Raw genomic sequence first — 14,264 nt, forward strand, 5'->3', positions numbered from 1 at the left:
TGTGTTCAAGTCAGACAGAGAACTAAATAAAATAAATTGAAAACAAATTCTCCACATCAACTGTTCTAAAAATAGAATTTTTTTCAGCTTACTTTTCAACTTCTAGTGGCCACAGAAGTGGTCATAAATAACTAGTAAATCAGTGCGACATGCCCTTGTAAAAATAAAGGGGAAGAAAGGGGATTTGTGAGTAGTTACGGCTGCCAAAAATCCTTTACAAACCCCATTATTTTGGGAGGACTTTTTTGTTGGGTTATTACAGCAAGATTGCACTGTGGTTTAGCTTGTTTGGGGAGAGCGACAAAAATATGAAAATTTGACCGTAGACTCGTAGTGACTAGAGGATAATAACCCCAAAAAATCGTCATAATTGGTCCACATTTATGTATAGACGCTAGAGCTGGCAAACCATCGATATTCCCAACATTAGATATTTTCGATATAGGGCCATTATTATATGTGTTCTTTTACTATTGGATGGATTTTAAAACACAAAATAAAACAATTTGGAGGAATTAAAAATAAAATTTTAACGTTAAAAGTTAATGCCAAGAAGGTCGTCAATGAAATTTAATGATCACTTTTAACTTTAAGTTAACCGGAACGCTATAAATCTGTTCGGTAAATCCGAACTATAACAAAAGAAGACTTATAATAATGGGGGATAATGTTTTAAAATATCGATTGCTGTTGATATTATCGTCAAGTTGTCATCGCCATCAATTTGGAGATGAAAAAGGCTGAAATTTCAACGATTTTCTTGAAATTATGCAAAAGTAGTTCAAGGAAATGTAACGGAGAATAAACAGCTGCTTTTATTTTATACAAAATGTAAAAAATACATTTTATTTTACCGAAAAATGTGTACGTGTGACTACGGACTTACTTTCTTACACACACATAACCGAAAAGCACCGAAATTTCTATTAATTTCAATGGATTTCAGCATGGTTTAATAAGAAAGGTTAGCCAAAACTTTATGTCAATTTAAATTTTTTCATTCGAGTATGCCTAAAACTTCAAAACAACATAAACAAACTGTGTATGTGTGTGTGGTGTTTGAATAATATGCCAAACAATTTTAAAAACAATCGAATTCAATGATTTTTAAAATTGTTTTTAGACCATTTGTATGGATGAAATTGGTGAGATTTGCATTGAAGCAATCAGTTTATCATATTCACAACTCGATTATGTGGAGAAAACTTAACTCTTCATTCATTTTTCGCGTTTTTTATAAAATGCTCAAAAAATACATTGTAAACAACCCCACTTGTTGCTTTTATTTTGAAGTTTTAGGAATTCAAGAAAAAGAAGGGTTTTATAGATTTTTTTCATTTAAATCTACCTCTTTACTTATACCATGGATTTCAGGTTAGGGGTTTTTATTCCGATAATATCGATAGGCAAAACTATCTATCGATATTGAATTTTTAAATAATTATCGATAGTGCCATCGATTTTTTGACAGCTCTACTAGAGCTGACAAACCATCGATATTCCCAACATTACCCTGCGTTTACAAATGACAGGACAGTTGACTTCATGCATGGTACAATAATTCTTAGGTAGGCCACAGCTAACAGCTGATTACAATTTTTTTTTGTTATGGCTTAATCTGTCAAAACCGTGTTGACATGCAGAGTTGATATTTATTATTGATCAAAAAATTCAACTCTGTTTTGTTTTCATTTCAACATTTCGTTCTTCTTCTTCTTTGTTTACTCATCCGTTATCATTCATCAAAACAATTTTGACGTTTTACGCCATAGCGACAGGGTTGTATTTTTTTGGCGATTCTCATACCTGGCCTACCTATGAATTATTGTACCATGACTTCATGTATTGATTGTCAAAATCCCACAACTTGCCTGTGTGACGTAGGCGTCCCGACAACTACAAAAACAGTTATAAAATTTTGAATGAAAATCATCGATTTATTTTTGTTTTCCGTTCTCATATTTTGTTTTTGTTCATGTTCTTTTGTTTTCAACACATTTCAATTATTATTTCACTTATTTTTACAAAAATGCCAAAAATTTGTCTTCCTTAAGCTGAAAACAGATACAACGTTTGATTAAAGTTTTGCGTTGGGCGTCGGGAAAAAACAACAACAACAGGGCGACGACGATACCAAATTCCAGCGTTTATCTGTTTGCCGGCATATATTTCAAATGAATTTGAATTTTTCGGCATCATACCCAACAGTGTAAAAACGGCCAAAACGACACAGAACTTTACCCAAACGTTGTATCTGTTTACAGCTTTACTGTCTGTGAAAAAATGATGGACAGCTGCGAGACAAACGACAAATGTATGTAGGTGTTAGTAAATCAGAGTTGTATTTGAAGACAAACTGTCTGGTGTAAACGCCTAGTTAGATATTTTCGATGTAATATTTTAAAATATCGATTGCAATGATATTATCGTTAAGTTGTCAACACCATTAATTTGGAGATGAATATGGCGGAAATATCAATGCTTTTCTTGACATTTTGCACAAGTAGTTCACAGAAATTTAAAGGAGAATAAACAATTCCTTTTATTTTATAAAAATATTAAAAAATGCATTTTACTTTTCCGAAAAATGTGTACGTGTAACTACGGACTTACCCAGCAAAAAAGTTTGAAGCCTTTACCTAATTAACTGCGTGTTGCGTGTGCGTTCAAAAAAACAAAAACAAAATACATGTGTTTGTTTTTGTTTTCAATTTGAAATACATGTATTTTGTTTTTGTATTTTTGAACGCACACGCAACACGCAGTTAATTAGGTAAAGGCTTGATAGTAGTGCAGAGTTAAGCTGAAAACAGATACAACGTTTGATTAAAGTTTTGCGTTGGGCGTCGAGAAAAAAACAACAACAACAGGGCGGCGACGATACCAAAGTCCAGCGTTTATCTGTTTGTCGGCATATATTTCAAATGAATTTGAATTTTTCGGCATCATGCCCAACAGTGTAAAAACGGCCAAAACGACACAAAACTTTAATCAAACGTTGTATCTGTTTTCAGCTTTATGATTTCAATACATCTTCGCTCGATACATTTTAGAAGCACTCGCTTATAGATCCCTAGCCAATCAAGCCAATTTTTTGATCCCTACAGTCGCAGTCTTTTTTTGAACACAAGAGTGTCTAAAATTATAAGAATTTGTTTAAAGAAATAAAGATATACAAACTAAAGATGCTGTAATTCACGAGACGCAAATTATTTTTGAAGTGGAGTTAGTTTTTTTGGAAATCTGTAGTGGGATTCTGTAACTCATTTTTGCTGTTACCGACAAAAATCGGTAAAATTAAATCGCAAAATTATGACTAAAAACATAAGGAAAAGTTGGCATCATTGTTTGTGTCGGTAGAGGCTAGCGACTACTTTTTATTCATCGTTAAATTACCGAAAATTTTCGTTAATTATCGAAATTATAAGCATTTTAATTTTACCGACAATTATCGATAACAGCAAAAATGAGTTACAGAATCCCACTACTGTAGTGGGATTCTGTAACTTTTTTTTCTACCGAACCGATATTGATAATTAACGAAAATTTTCGGTTGAATTACCGAAAGTGCTATTCTGTAACTCGATGTTATCGATACAAAAATTTTAGCGACGAATATCGGTAGAATGACGGAATTTAAAAGAAGATGCACGTTATTTCAAAATGAAAAGCGTATAAGAAGTATATAAATTATTCTAATTTTTAAACGTTTCTTGTTTTAGGAGAAATAGTAAAAATCACACCGTAAACGAAATAATGCTCATTCAAATAATTCAAATTTCTAATGAAATTATTTAAATCACTATTGTATATAAAATAAGTATGTTTCAAATTACATGTAGAAAAATTCATCTTTAGGACATGTTTATATTATATATATATATATATATATATATATATATATATATATATATATATATATATATATATATTTATATTTATATATAACTACGTTTACATACAGATACGTTTACATATTGGTTGAATTGTTTGAAACAGAAGATTTAAAATATTGTATTTTGAACAGGAATATTTAAATTGTTCAATATGTTATATCAGAATTACGCATTATCAGGAAATATGACGACCATGGCGATATTCTTCTTTCTTTTAATGTTGATGCTAATCGAAACCACCAATACATTTTTATATGGGTAGCAACTTTTACGGAATATATCCTTCAAAATATTTTGTCTGTACTGAAAATAGTTATTATTTTCTGAGAGATTTTTCCCGCAATTCTGGAGGTTTCCAAATGACCCCCAATTTCATCCATTACTTTTTTTAAAATGTATCCATTTCCAATTTGTTATAAGCTTCCTATTATTTAGATTAAAAGGATCCTCCATATGTCGCAGAATTTTCTTTTTTATGCGTAAAGAAATGTATCTCAGCTTACCTTTTTATTTGCCATGAAATATATTCCAAAATCATTTCTTAAAAATTTGATTTTCATTGATTTTTTGTTTAAAATATGAAAATTCTTTTATGTCGGTAGACTTAACGACTCCTTTTTTTTCGTCGGTAGCTGACCGATGATTTTCGATAATTACCGACATAAAAATCGGTAGAATTTGTATACAGAATAGCACTTACCGACAAATATCGCTAACTATCGACATTTGTCGTTAATTCCATCGGTAGAGAGTTACAGAATCCCACTACTGAACTAGAGTTGGAGGAAAAATTAAAAACCATTTGGATGATGCAATATCAGTTGCGGTGTTACAAAAAGCAGAGCAGAGGAAGTAAACTCAGTTATGATAAAATTTATGGTATGTTCCTTTACTTCTGAAAATGGTAAAACCGGAAAAAGTAGTAAAAGTTGTAAACTGTTCCCATATGAATTGTGTTGTGTCTGAAGTAAAGGAACGGGGTTCGAGTAAAAAGCAGTAAAACTTGAAGATTCTTGAACGTAAAGGAACAGAGCTGTAATTGGAGAGTTTTTATAATTTTTATTACCCTGCGTTTACAAATGACAGGACAGTTGACTTCATGTATTGATTGTCAAAATACCACAACTTGCCTGTGTGACGTAGGCGTCCCGACAACTGCAAAAACAGTTGTAAAATTTTGAATGAAAATCATCGATTTATTCTTGTTTTCCGTTCTCATATTTTGTTTTTGTTCATGTTCTTTTGTTTTTAACACATTTCAATTATTATCTCACTTATTTTTACAAAAATGCCAAATATTTATCTTCCTTACTGTCTGTGAAAAAATGATGGACAGCTGAGAGACAAACGACAAATGTATGTATGTGTTAGTAAATCAGAGTTGTATTTGAAGACAAACTGTCTGGTGTAAACGCCTAGTAAGTGTAATAAAGTTAATATTCTTGTTTACACGAATAAGCAATGTATTTTATTTACTTGGGATATTTGCAATGGCTTGCACTTTATAGCATCTTTAGACTGCATTTAAATTCATCCGCGGATGCAAACTTTTTGCTGGGTCTTGTGTTCAGAAAAAAAACTGCGACTGTAGGGATCAAAAAATTGGCTTGCTTGCCTAGGGATCTATAAGCGAGTGCTTCCAAAATGTATCGAGCGGAGTGCATTTTTCATAACTCCGTGTGGACTGCATCGAAAGATGTATTGAAATCATAACTCTGCATTGCACTACTTCCAAACTTTTTTTGCTGGGTAGGAATAAATACCAATCGACAATACGCAGCGCCATCTAGTTGTCAAAGTACATGATATCAATCGGTGTGGATAAATGTCTGCGGTAAGCTGTAAACAGATACAACGTTTGATTAAAGTTTTGTGTCGTTTTGGCCGTTTTTACACTGTTGGGCATGATGCCGAAAAATTCAAATTCATTTGAAATATATGCCGGCAAACAGATAAACGCTGGACTTTGGCATCGTCGTCGCCCTGTTGTTGTTGTTTTTTTCTCGACGCCCAACGCAAAACTTTAATCAAACGTTGTATCTGTTTTTAGCTGTAGAGTTGTACATCTATGCTCTGTTCCTTTACGTGCCTGAGGTTACCATTTCTTACCATTTTTATCCTGCAAAGTGTTCCCTTACTTTTAATAGCATACAATTTATATGATGGCAGTTTACCACTTTTACCATTTTCTGCCACTGTTACAATTTTTAAAAGTAAAGGAACAGACCACTAGTTTATTTGAAAGATCTAGTTCAATAGTTCAGCTCTTTTAACTAAACTAGTTCAGTAATCTAGTACATAGCTCACTATCCATTTCAATCATTGGGATCATAATCGTTCAATCAAACGCATACATACACCAAATAGAAACAAACTATAGAATAATATAATTTAACTACTCCAGAACAAATGAAGTTCATTTACGTGTTTTATTCCATTCATAATAATAAGATTAAGTTGGTATTAATTTAAGAAAACACGTCCTTCATGTGGGTGGCTGGCAAAATTCTTATGTTGCGTGTGTGTAGAAACTGTCAATGCGAAAAAGCTTTGTGCGTGTTTCTTTTTTGTTTTTCTATCCAGTACTGCGATTCTCTAACTCATTTTTTGAGATACCGACACATGTCGGTAAAAATAAAATGCTTATATTTCGATAATTAATGATGTTTTTCGCTTAGGGGTAGTTTACACTATATGTAAATGTCATATGACATGAAATTTACCATCGTTATATATTCGCTAATATGTGCAATATTGGAGATTTTCCTTACTCGATTTACTCTGTGCGTCCACACCAACAAAAATGTAAAAAACTACGTCTCAACATTGCCTCCGTGGGTAGATATGGAATATTTTTATTTCGTGTCAGATGACATTTACATATAGTGTAAACTACCCCTTACCCTCCGATTACACATGCAAGTAACTTGCCGACAGTTATGTATACGTATTATATTCGAAAACTTCAAAAAATTTGAATTTTGTGAGGAAACTTTCATGTATGTCTACAAAGGAAAGTGCAAGTTCATTTTAAAAATGATTTCAAAACGTAAACATCTCCTAAAAATTTCATTGGTTTTGGAATTAAAAAATTGAAAGAGCAAGAACAAAATGAACAATTTAAGCAAAGGAAAGGGATAGAAAGGAAGAGATTTTGGGTGAAGCCGCTTTTGATTAGAAGATGTGACTTTGACATGGAAGCGCATTTAATGAAGGACTTGTTTTGGGAAGACGATGAAAAAGATTTTAATAATTTTTGCCGTCTCAACAAAGATCAATTTGAGGAAATACTAAGCCTGGTAGATATGAAAAGTGTTAACTGTTTTATCCGATTTTTTCTGTATGTAACTAAAATTGGATAGTTATTTTCGAATCGGGACGAAGTTTTTCCACATCAGCTCTTGTTTTTGAAATATATATTAGGGTCCTATTTTTGGATTTTTCGTTATCCTTGTCACCATAATTACTTTTTCGTTGTTTTTATACATGTGTTGGTTAAGAAGATGTCGACTGATCGACCCAAACTGTTTTTGCTGTATTCATAAAGTATTTTTGGTGACAAGGATAACGAAAATATTGGTAAAAATCCTAAAATAGGACCCTAATATCTATCTCTAAAACAAGAGCTGATGGAGAAAAAATGTGATGAAACAAAAGTGGTTTTGACCAGTGCAATCAATGAAATAATCTTGAAATATAACAATATTTATAGGTTGAACCCAAGATTAGAAAAAATGACACTCATATGAGGTTAGCAATTTCTCCAAGAACAAAATTGGCAATAGCTCTTCGGTATATGGCTACAGGAGATTCCTTTAGATCCCTTGAGTACTTGTCGAGAGTTTCGAGAAGCACAATTGCCGTATTTATGCCAATTGTTATTGGTGCTATATATAACGCTCTTAAAGGTACCTATTTAAAGGAAAGTATATCCCAAACTAAATTTTGCGTTCTTGTCTTAACGGAAATTCCTCTTAAATTACAGATTCCGAATACTATACATGAATGGGTTACTGTCGCCAAAGACTTCCAGGATATTTGGCAGTTTCCTCATACTCTCGGTGCGCTGGACGGAAAACGTATCCGAATCAAAGCCCCGGCAAACTCGGGATCTCAATTTTATAACTTTAAGGGCTTCTACAGTATTGTACTTTTTGCGGCTGTCGACGCACATTGTCGTTTTCTTTTTGTGAGTGTTGGAACTAATGGCAAAGCATCAGATAGTACAATCTATCAAGATTCAACACTCTACAGCAGCTTGCAAAATGGCGATTTAAATATTCCGTGCAGTAAGGAATTGGTGCATGACCAAGGAAATAAAATTCCATACTTTTTTATAGGCGACGACGCCTTTTGCCTCGATAAACACCTAATGAAGACTTATAGTAGATGCCTGAAGTTAAATGTTTCGCAAGAAATATTTAATTATCGCCTGTGTCGAGCAAGAATGGTAGTCGAATGTGCTTTTGGTAGACTGGCAAAGCGATTTGGCATATTTAATCGACCAATCGAAACGAAAACCTCAACAGTTGACATGATTGTAATGGCGGTGCATTACATAATTATCTGACCAAGAAAAGGACCACAACACCAGATTCTGTCATTGAAAGTATTCCCACAACATTCTCATCAATTGGTCAGCAAGAATTGCAATCATACAAATATGCCTGTAGATTAAGGGATGATATTTCAAGATATCTAATTACAGACGGCAATCTGGATTTCCAGTGGAAAAAAATTAACAGAGAGCCTGTATCTTGAATTAATAAAAATGTACTACAAAAAATAAATAAATCAAACATCTTCCTATTTCACATATGCATTATCAAACAAAAAGTATTATAATTAATTTTAATTAATCGAGCTTTTAAATACCTGAGGAGAGTACATTGAAAAAATGATATCTAGCGAAGTTCTACACACATATCAACCGCTACACACATATTATAGTTCATTTAAACTATTCTGGATTTAGCAAATCCACTCGATTTAAGTTGTCATTTTCATACAAAATATGTCAAATAAATCCAGATAATTACTACATCCAGCATAGTCTAAATCAGGTATTATATTCTATAACTTAATAAGCTATGATTACTCTGTGACACAAAGTGGAACTCAATGTCTGTTGGTGGAAAATTCCATGAAAATCAATGGTGTATATAAAGAACCCAAAAACAAGATTTTTCATTCTCCACTTTTTCCATTGTATGGTATACACCACACTGTATATAACATGCATATTATAATGTATTTGATGCACCATACATGCTACGTCTTTCGAATTTTGATGCGATTTGAGATGGTGACAATTGTGGAATGATTCAACTTTGAATGATTTTGTGTACCTCGGAACCTACAACAATTGATATGGCATCATCGGCTTGAAGGACAAATTGTCTGTGCTAGTATCCATATCAAATTGAAAATTTCTAGCTTACCCGTTCACCAAATATCAAAGTTATTTAAAATGTGGTCTTTATACAAGAGTTATAGGTCTTAACATCACAAGTTGTACATACTTAATTATATTAGTATATTGATTTATTTACAAGAAGTTACAAAAAATGTTTTAAATTCATTTGCGATAACATATACAAAAAAACTAAAAGGATTAAACACACACATGCGTTATATTCAAAATACGTCATTTTCGATTCCAGCGTTAGAAATAGCACAACTTAAAATGTCAACATTGGATGTACTTCGTGGAGTTGATGCTTGCAATGGTTTGGAGCTTCTTCCATTCAAAGAAACGGGGGTATCGCAAGAGGTGACTTCAGTTGAATTATATCGGCTGCCCTCAACTGATATTGGACGAAACTTATTTTGTCGCATGTTGTACAATTTTCGTTAAACCAACAGGTTGTGAATTTCACCCATTAATGGCCCCGGCACATACGGTACGTAGTGCGACGCGTTGCGCGTTGAAAACAACAACCACATGAAAAATGTGTAAGTGATGCCAAGTTTGTTCTTGAAGTTTTCATGTGGTTGTTGTAACACAATGCTCAACGCGCCGTATGTGCCGAGAGCTTAATTGATAGGCATCCTCTTCTGGAAATTTTTGAAGCTGGAAACCAAGACTTGCGCCAAAAGCTGTAAATTCATTTTCTTTATAACCTAAATCCATTAGTTTGTTCAGAGCAGAATCAAATTTTGACTCTTCTTCATCCTTTCTAGGGCGTTTCGAGACATTTTTGCTTGTGATATTAGAAATTTCGTCAGAGTGATCCTCGAACTCTCGTAAATTTTCGATATTCTGAAAGAAAAGGATGAAAAAACAGTGTTAGTACATGTACAGAGACCCATATACAAAAGTTCCATTGCAATACTCCTAACTGCAAATATAAGGCATTAGAGGTGTGTGTGTAATTACAATGGGACATTTGTCTACGGGGTATTCAATGTGCGCATACTAACCTGTTCCGAGTTATCTATGGACGTGCGAACTGCAATACTTGCGTCCAGAAATCTCATTTCCTCGAACCAAAATAAAGTAGGACGGTACACTTCTTCCGTTCCTGATCCAGATTTCTTGTACATTTTGTTTTTCTCACCTATATATGTGCTTCGTAGGTTACGAATCTTCTTTTTTACGACGTCAGTCGGCATACCCATTTGTAATGCTATGTCCTCATAAGCTTTCATCTTCAAATCGTTCCTTCGGTACAAATTGCTGTTCATATTCCACAAGCAATCATTACACCGATACAATGAAATTAATTTGATAATTTCATTTTTATTTAATTTTCTTATCCATCTTAAAATTGCTTTTTCACTATTTCGCGTTTGTTTATTTTTCTTTTTTCTCTTCTCACAAATGAAACAAATCTAGTATTGCCGCGTTTTTAAAATTATACTATTTCTAATTACAACACTTCATTAACATCAAAAACAAGCAATAACGGTTTTAAATTATCCCAAAACTATCACGTCATAAAAATGTTTTTAGTTTTTTTTCTTTTTTACGTTGAAAAGTGCATAAAATCGTCAATTCAATTAAAAAACAAATGTACATGAATGATATAAGGTAAATTTGGCAACCTTTTTTTCTTTTTGATATTTACTGCTTGCAAGTTTCAAAAATTTACTGCCGACGAAAAATCATCGGCAGTGCTGGTGTCAGTTCGAAAAATGTATGTGTGTTAGTGAAAAAATGTGAGTGTATTGGGTTTTTCGAACTGTTACTTGCATGTGTAATCACTGGGTTAGTTAGCTACGAATAAAAAGCAGTCAAAAATTCTACCGATAGCAAGAGTGTTGTCAACTTTTATTTGAACTTTTCATTCATAATTTTGCGTTTTAATTTTAACTATTTTTGTCGGTTACTCAAAAAATGAGTTAGAGAATCGCACTACAGAACAAGGCACATTCAATATGATAATATGCGGAATTTGTTGTGTTTTTGAAGAAATCTTCACTTTCGAACAGCTATTCATTGTCATCATCATATTACGACGGCATCACTTAACACAGTCGACGCACACTGGTCGAAACCACTGATCTAGCGGCGCAAAAGGAAAAAATTGAACTATATAATTGCGAAATATTTTCCATTATATCGTTTACAGACACTTTGCAGACAAAGATTTAGTTTTTTCATTTTTGTTGTTGTAAATATTCACTCAGTTATTCACTATCAAATACAAGAGTTTTTGTTGCATCAGATTTTAAAAAAATGTTGCAAAAAAATTAACTTCATATTTGTTTAAATGTTAAATAAATTCGTAAAGAAAATTGACAAGATATATTTTTAATTAATAGCAGAGGGTGTGATTTAAATTATAAAAATTAGTTTGGGGTCTGGAGGTACTTAGTTATATAGCAATAAATTTTCAAAAAATTCAATTTTTTAGTGTTTTTATGGGTTGTACGCGCTTGTTCCATAGAGTGCATCTTGTAAACTTGGCCGAACTTAGGTCCGATTATTTTTTGGGGAATGAAATTGGACTCTCTGGATACTGAAAAATCACATTCGGGCTGCAAATATTTGCAAATCTTTTGATGACTGCACTTTTAAAATAAGGGATTTTGCATGAAATTCATACAAATTTAGCTGTGCATTTGTATGGGAACTAAATCAAAATATGGACCTATCTTGAGAAATGTTTACAAGGAGGAGTTCTACCCCCGGAGACACTATAATACCATATTATAGCTAAATATGTTATTAAATATGGGATAACAAGTAAAAATTCAACGAATCGGAGGTACCATAAAAGGGGCTACATCGAAACATAAATCCGTATTGAAAATGTTTTGCAAGAAGATTTTATAAGCAGTGAGAACACGGAAGGCAAAATTACAGCCAAGTTGAATTAAAAATGTGGTCATGATATTCAATATACCTTAAATTGGGAGGTACGGTTACATGGGGGCTATATCAAAACGTGGACCTATATTCATAATTTTTGGTGGAAATATTTTGTGACCACTAGGAACCCTAAGTACCAAATTACAGCTAATTTGCTACGAAATTGTGGCTTAAATCCTCAAAATACCGAAAATCGGAAGGTACCGTTATATGGGGGCTATACCAAAACATAAACCGATATTGTTCATATTTGGCCCATTATTTCCCACAGGTACAAGCTGAGTTTGTGCAAAATTTCAGTGACGTATCTCAATTCGTTTGCAAGTTATGAATTTCGCGCCGCTAGATCAGTGCTATCCACCGTGCGACGGCGTAACTCATGGTACAATAATTCATAGGTAGGCCAGGTATGAGAATCGCCAAAAAAATACAACCTGTCGCTATGGCTTAAAACGTCAAAATTGTTTTGATGAATGATAACAGATGAGTATACAAAGAAGAAGAAGAACGAAATGTTGAAATGAAAACAAAACAGAGTTGAATTTTTTTGATCAATAATAAATATCAACTCTGCATGTCAACACGGTTTTGACAGATTAAGCCATAACAAAAAAAATTGTAATCAGCTGTTAGCTGTGGCCTACCTAAGAATTATTGTACCATGGCGTAACTTTATGCATATGTGAACGACATGTTGAACTAGATTGTGAATCGTTCGTTCTTGATCGTACGGTCGCCGACTGATTATAGTTCAGTGAACTATTGTACTATATCGACTGATCTAGTTCATACGCTCTATTCAATGAATCGTTCAATTGAACTAGTTCTTTCATGAACTATATAACTCTAGTCTGCGGTGGTTTGTTTTGTCTGCTGTCAAACTTAAAGCTCTCTTCTTCTTATTTATAAAACTTTTTCTTCTGTCCACTGGCTCGCTTTATGTTACAAAAAATAAATAATTTTATTTGTTTAAAAGAGATTAAACATAAGCAGAAACAAAAAGTGGCATAAAACAATAAAATTTGAGAACATGTCCGTTTATTAAAACTGTATTGAAAATAATTGCCAATAAATATTAACATTTCATTTATTTCATTTAACAGCCTCTATTGTTATTGTAGTTGTGTTGATACAAAAAGAAATGTCAAATAAGCTATTAAACTAGAGAACTGTCGTCGCGTTTTAACACACAAAAATTTCGGTTGATTTTCATTTCGGAATTTTACATTATTTTTTGTTGAAAAGAAATGGAAAAATAAAAAGAAAATATTTTATTTAGCGATGAACAATGCGGCTAATGAAATAAGACTGTTAAACATGACAACGGTGCAAAGACACGGTTAACAAAATAAATTGTGAGATTTTTTTTTGGCAAAAAGAAAAGAAAACGGGCATGAAAAAATCGTCATAAAGATGTGAACGAACCTCGAAATAAGGTAAAAAGCGTAGAAGAAAAAGAAAACAAGAAGAGGTGAAACGAATGTGTTGTGAAGAAAAAGCGAAACAGCAGAAAAAAATAAGTATATTTTGACAAAAAGAAAAATCAAATGTGTCTATCAATGAAATGAAATTTTTTGTTGTTTTAAAAACGCTCCGCAATTAAGTTGTTCATGCAAATAATAAACAAATGTTTGAATTAGTGATAATGTGTTGAGTGTGGTTGCGTTTTGATAATTGAAATTGATGTTCTTGTGCGGTTTGCTTTTTAACCATTCATTTAGTACCCCAAATCACTGTTTTTCGTCGCCGCCTCTCACTTTATATAGTGCCCCCCAAACGCCACCCTTCTCTACGAAGCAACCAACAACTGAGGGATTTATGAATCGTGTGCTAAAATAACATGAAAAATAGGCGACAAGGCGAAAAGAGAACAATATTTGTTGCTTAAATGATGCTCAATCAAAAAAAAAAATAAACTTTGATAAATAGAAAGTTTATACCACTAATAACAAAAACAACAACAAATCAAAGTAAGTATTTAATAAATTCCAATAAGAATTTTCCCATTGAATTTCCAAAATCCTTAGTTTTTTTTTAGTGAAGTGTAATAT

The 14,264-nt window shown here is 32.8% G+C and overlaps 3 protein-coding genes across 4 annotated transcripts in view; 2 read left to right on the forward strand and 1 right to left on the reverse strand.

Annotated features, from left to right (window-relative positions):
* The window catches only part of Ndf (Nucleosome-destabilizing factor), a 485,637-nt gene that overhangs the window by 82,146 nt on the left and 389,227 nt on the right, over positions 1-14,264 (forward strand). The window lies entirely within an intron of this gene.
* LOC141393995 (uncharacterized) lies at positions 9,419-13,068 on the reverse strand. Its single transcript, XM_073967701.1, has 2 exons — positions 10,320-13,068; positions 9,419-10,158 (listed from the first exon to the last, which is right to left on the reverse strand). The coding sequence occupies exons 1-2, from the start codon at positions 10,581-10,583 to the stop codon at positions 9,883-9,885; spliced, it is 540 nt and encodes a 179-aa protein (XP_073823802.1). The 5' UTR covers positions 10,584-13,068; the 3' UTR covers positions 9,419-9,882.
* lilli (AF4/FMR2 family member lilliputian) overlaps positions 13,089-14,264 on the forward strand; it is a 499,970-nt gene continuing 498,794 nt past the window's right edge. Inside the window, exon 1 of one of the 2 annotated variants that reach the window (XM_073967685.1) lies at positions 13,089-14,183. The gene's annotated coding sequence lies outside the window, so the exon portion shown is untranslated. The remainder of the gene's footprint in view (positions 14,184-14,264) is intronic. The other variant, XM_073967690.1, reaches the window with a different exon arrangement.

The sequence above is a fragment of the Musca autumnalis genome, unplaced genomic scaffold (genome assembly GCF_047663935.1).
Source record: "Musca autumnalis isolate F117 unplaced genomic scaffold, ASM4766393v1 scaffold_2, whole genome shotgun sequence".
NCBI classification, from domain to species: Eukaryota; Metazoa; Arthropoda; class Insecta; order Diptera; family Muscidae; genus Musca; species Musca autumnalis.

Bases quoted from the DNA above. Each gene is read 5' to 3' on its own strand.
- LOC141393995 (XM_073967701.1), bottom strand. From the start codon at position 10,583: ATGAACAGCAATTTGTACCGAAGGAACGATTTGAAGATGAAAGCTTAT. The intron at 10,159-10,319 runs GTTAGTATGCGC...CTTTTCTTTCAG, and splicing joins CCATAGATAACTCGGAACAG to AATATCGAAAATTTACGAGA.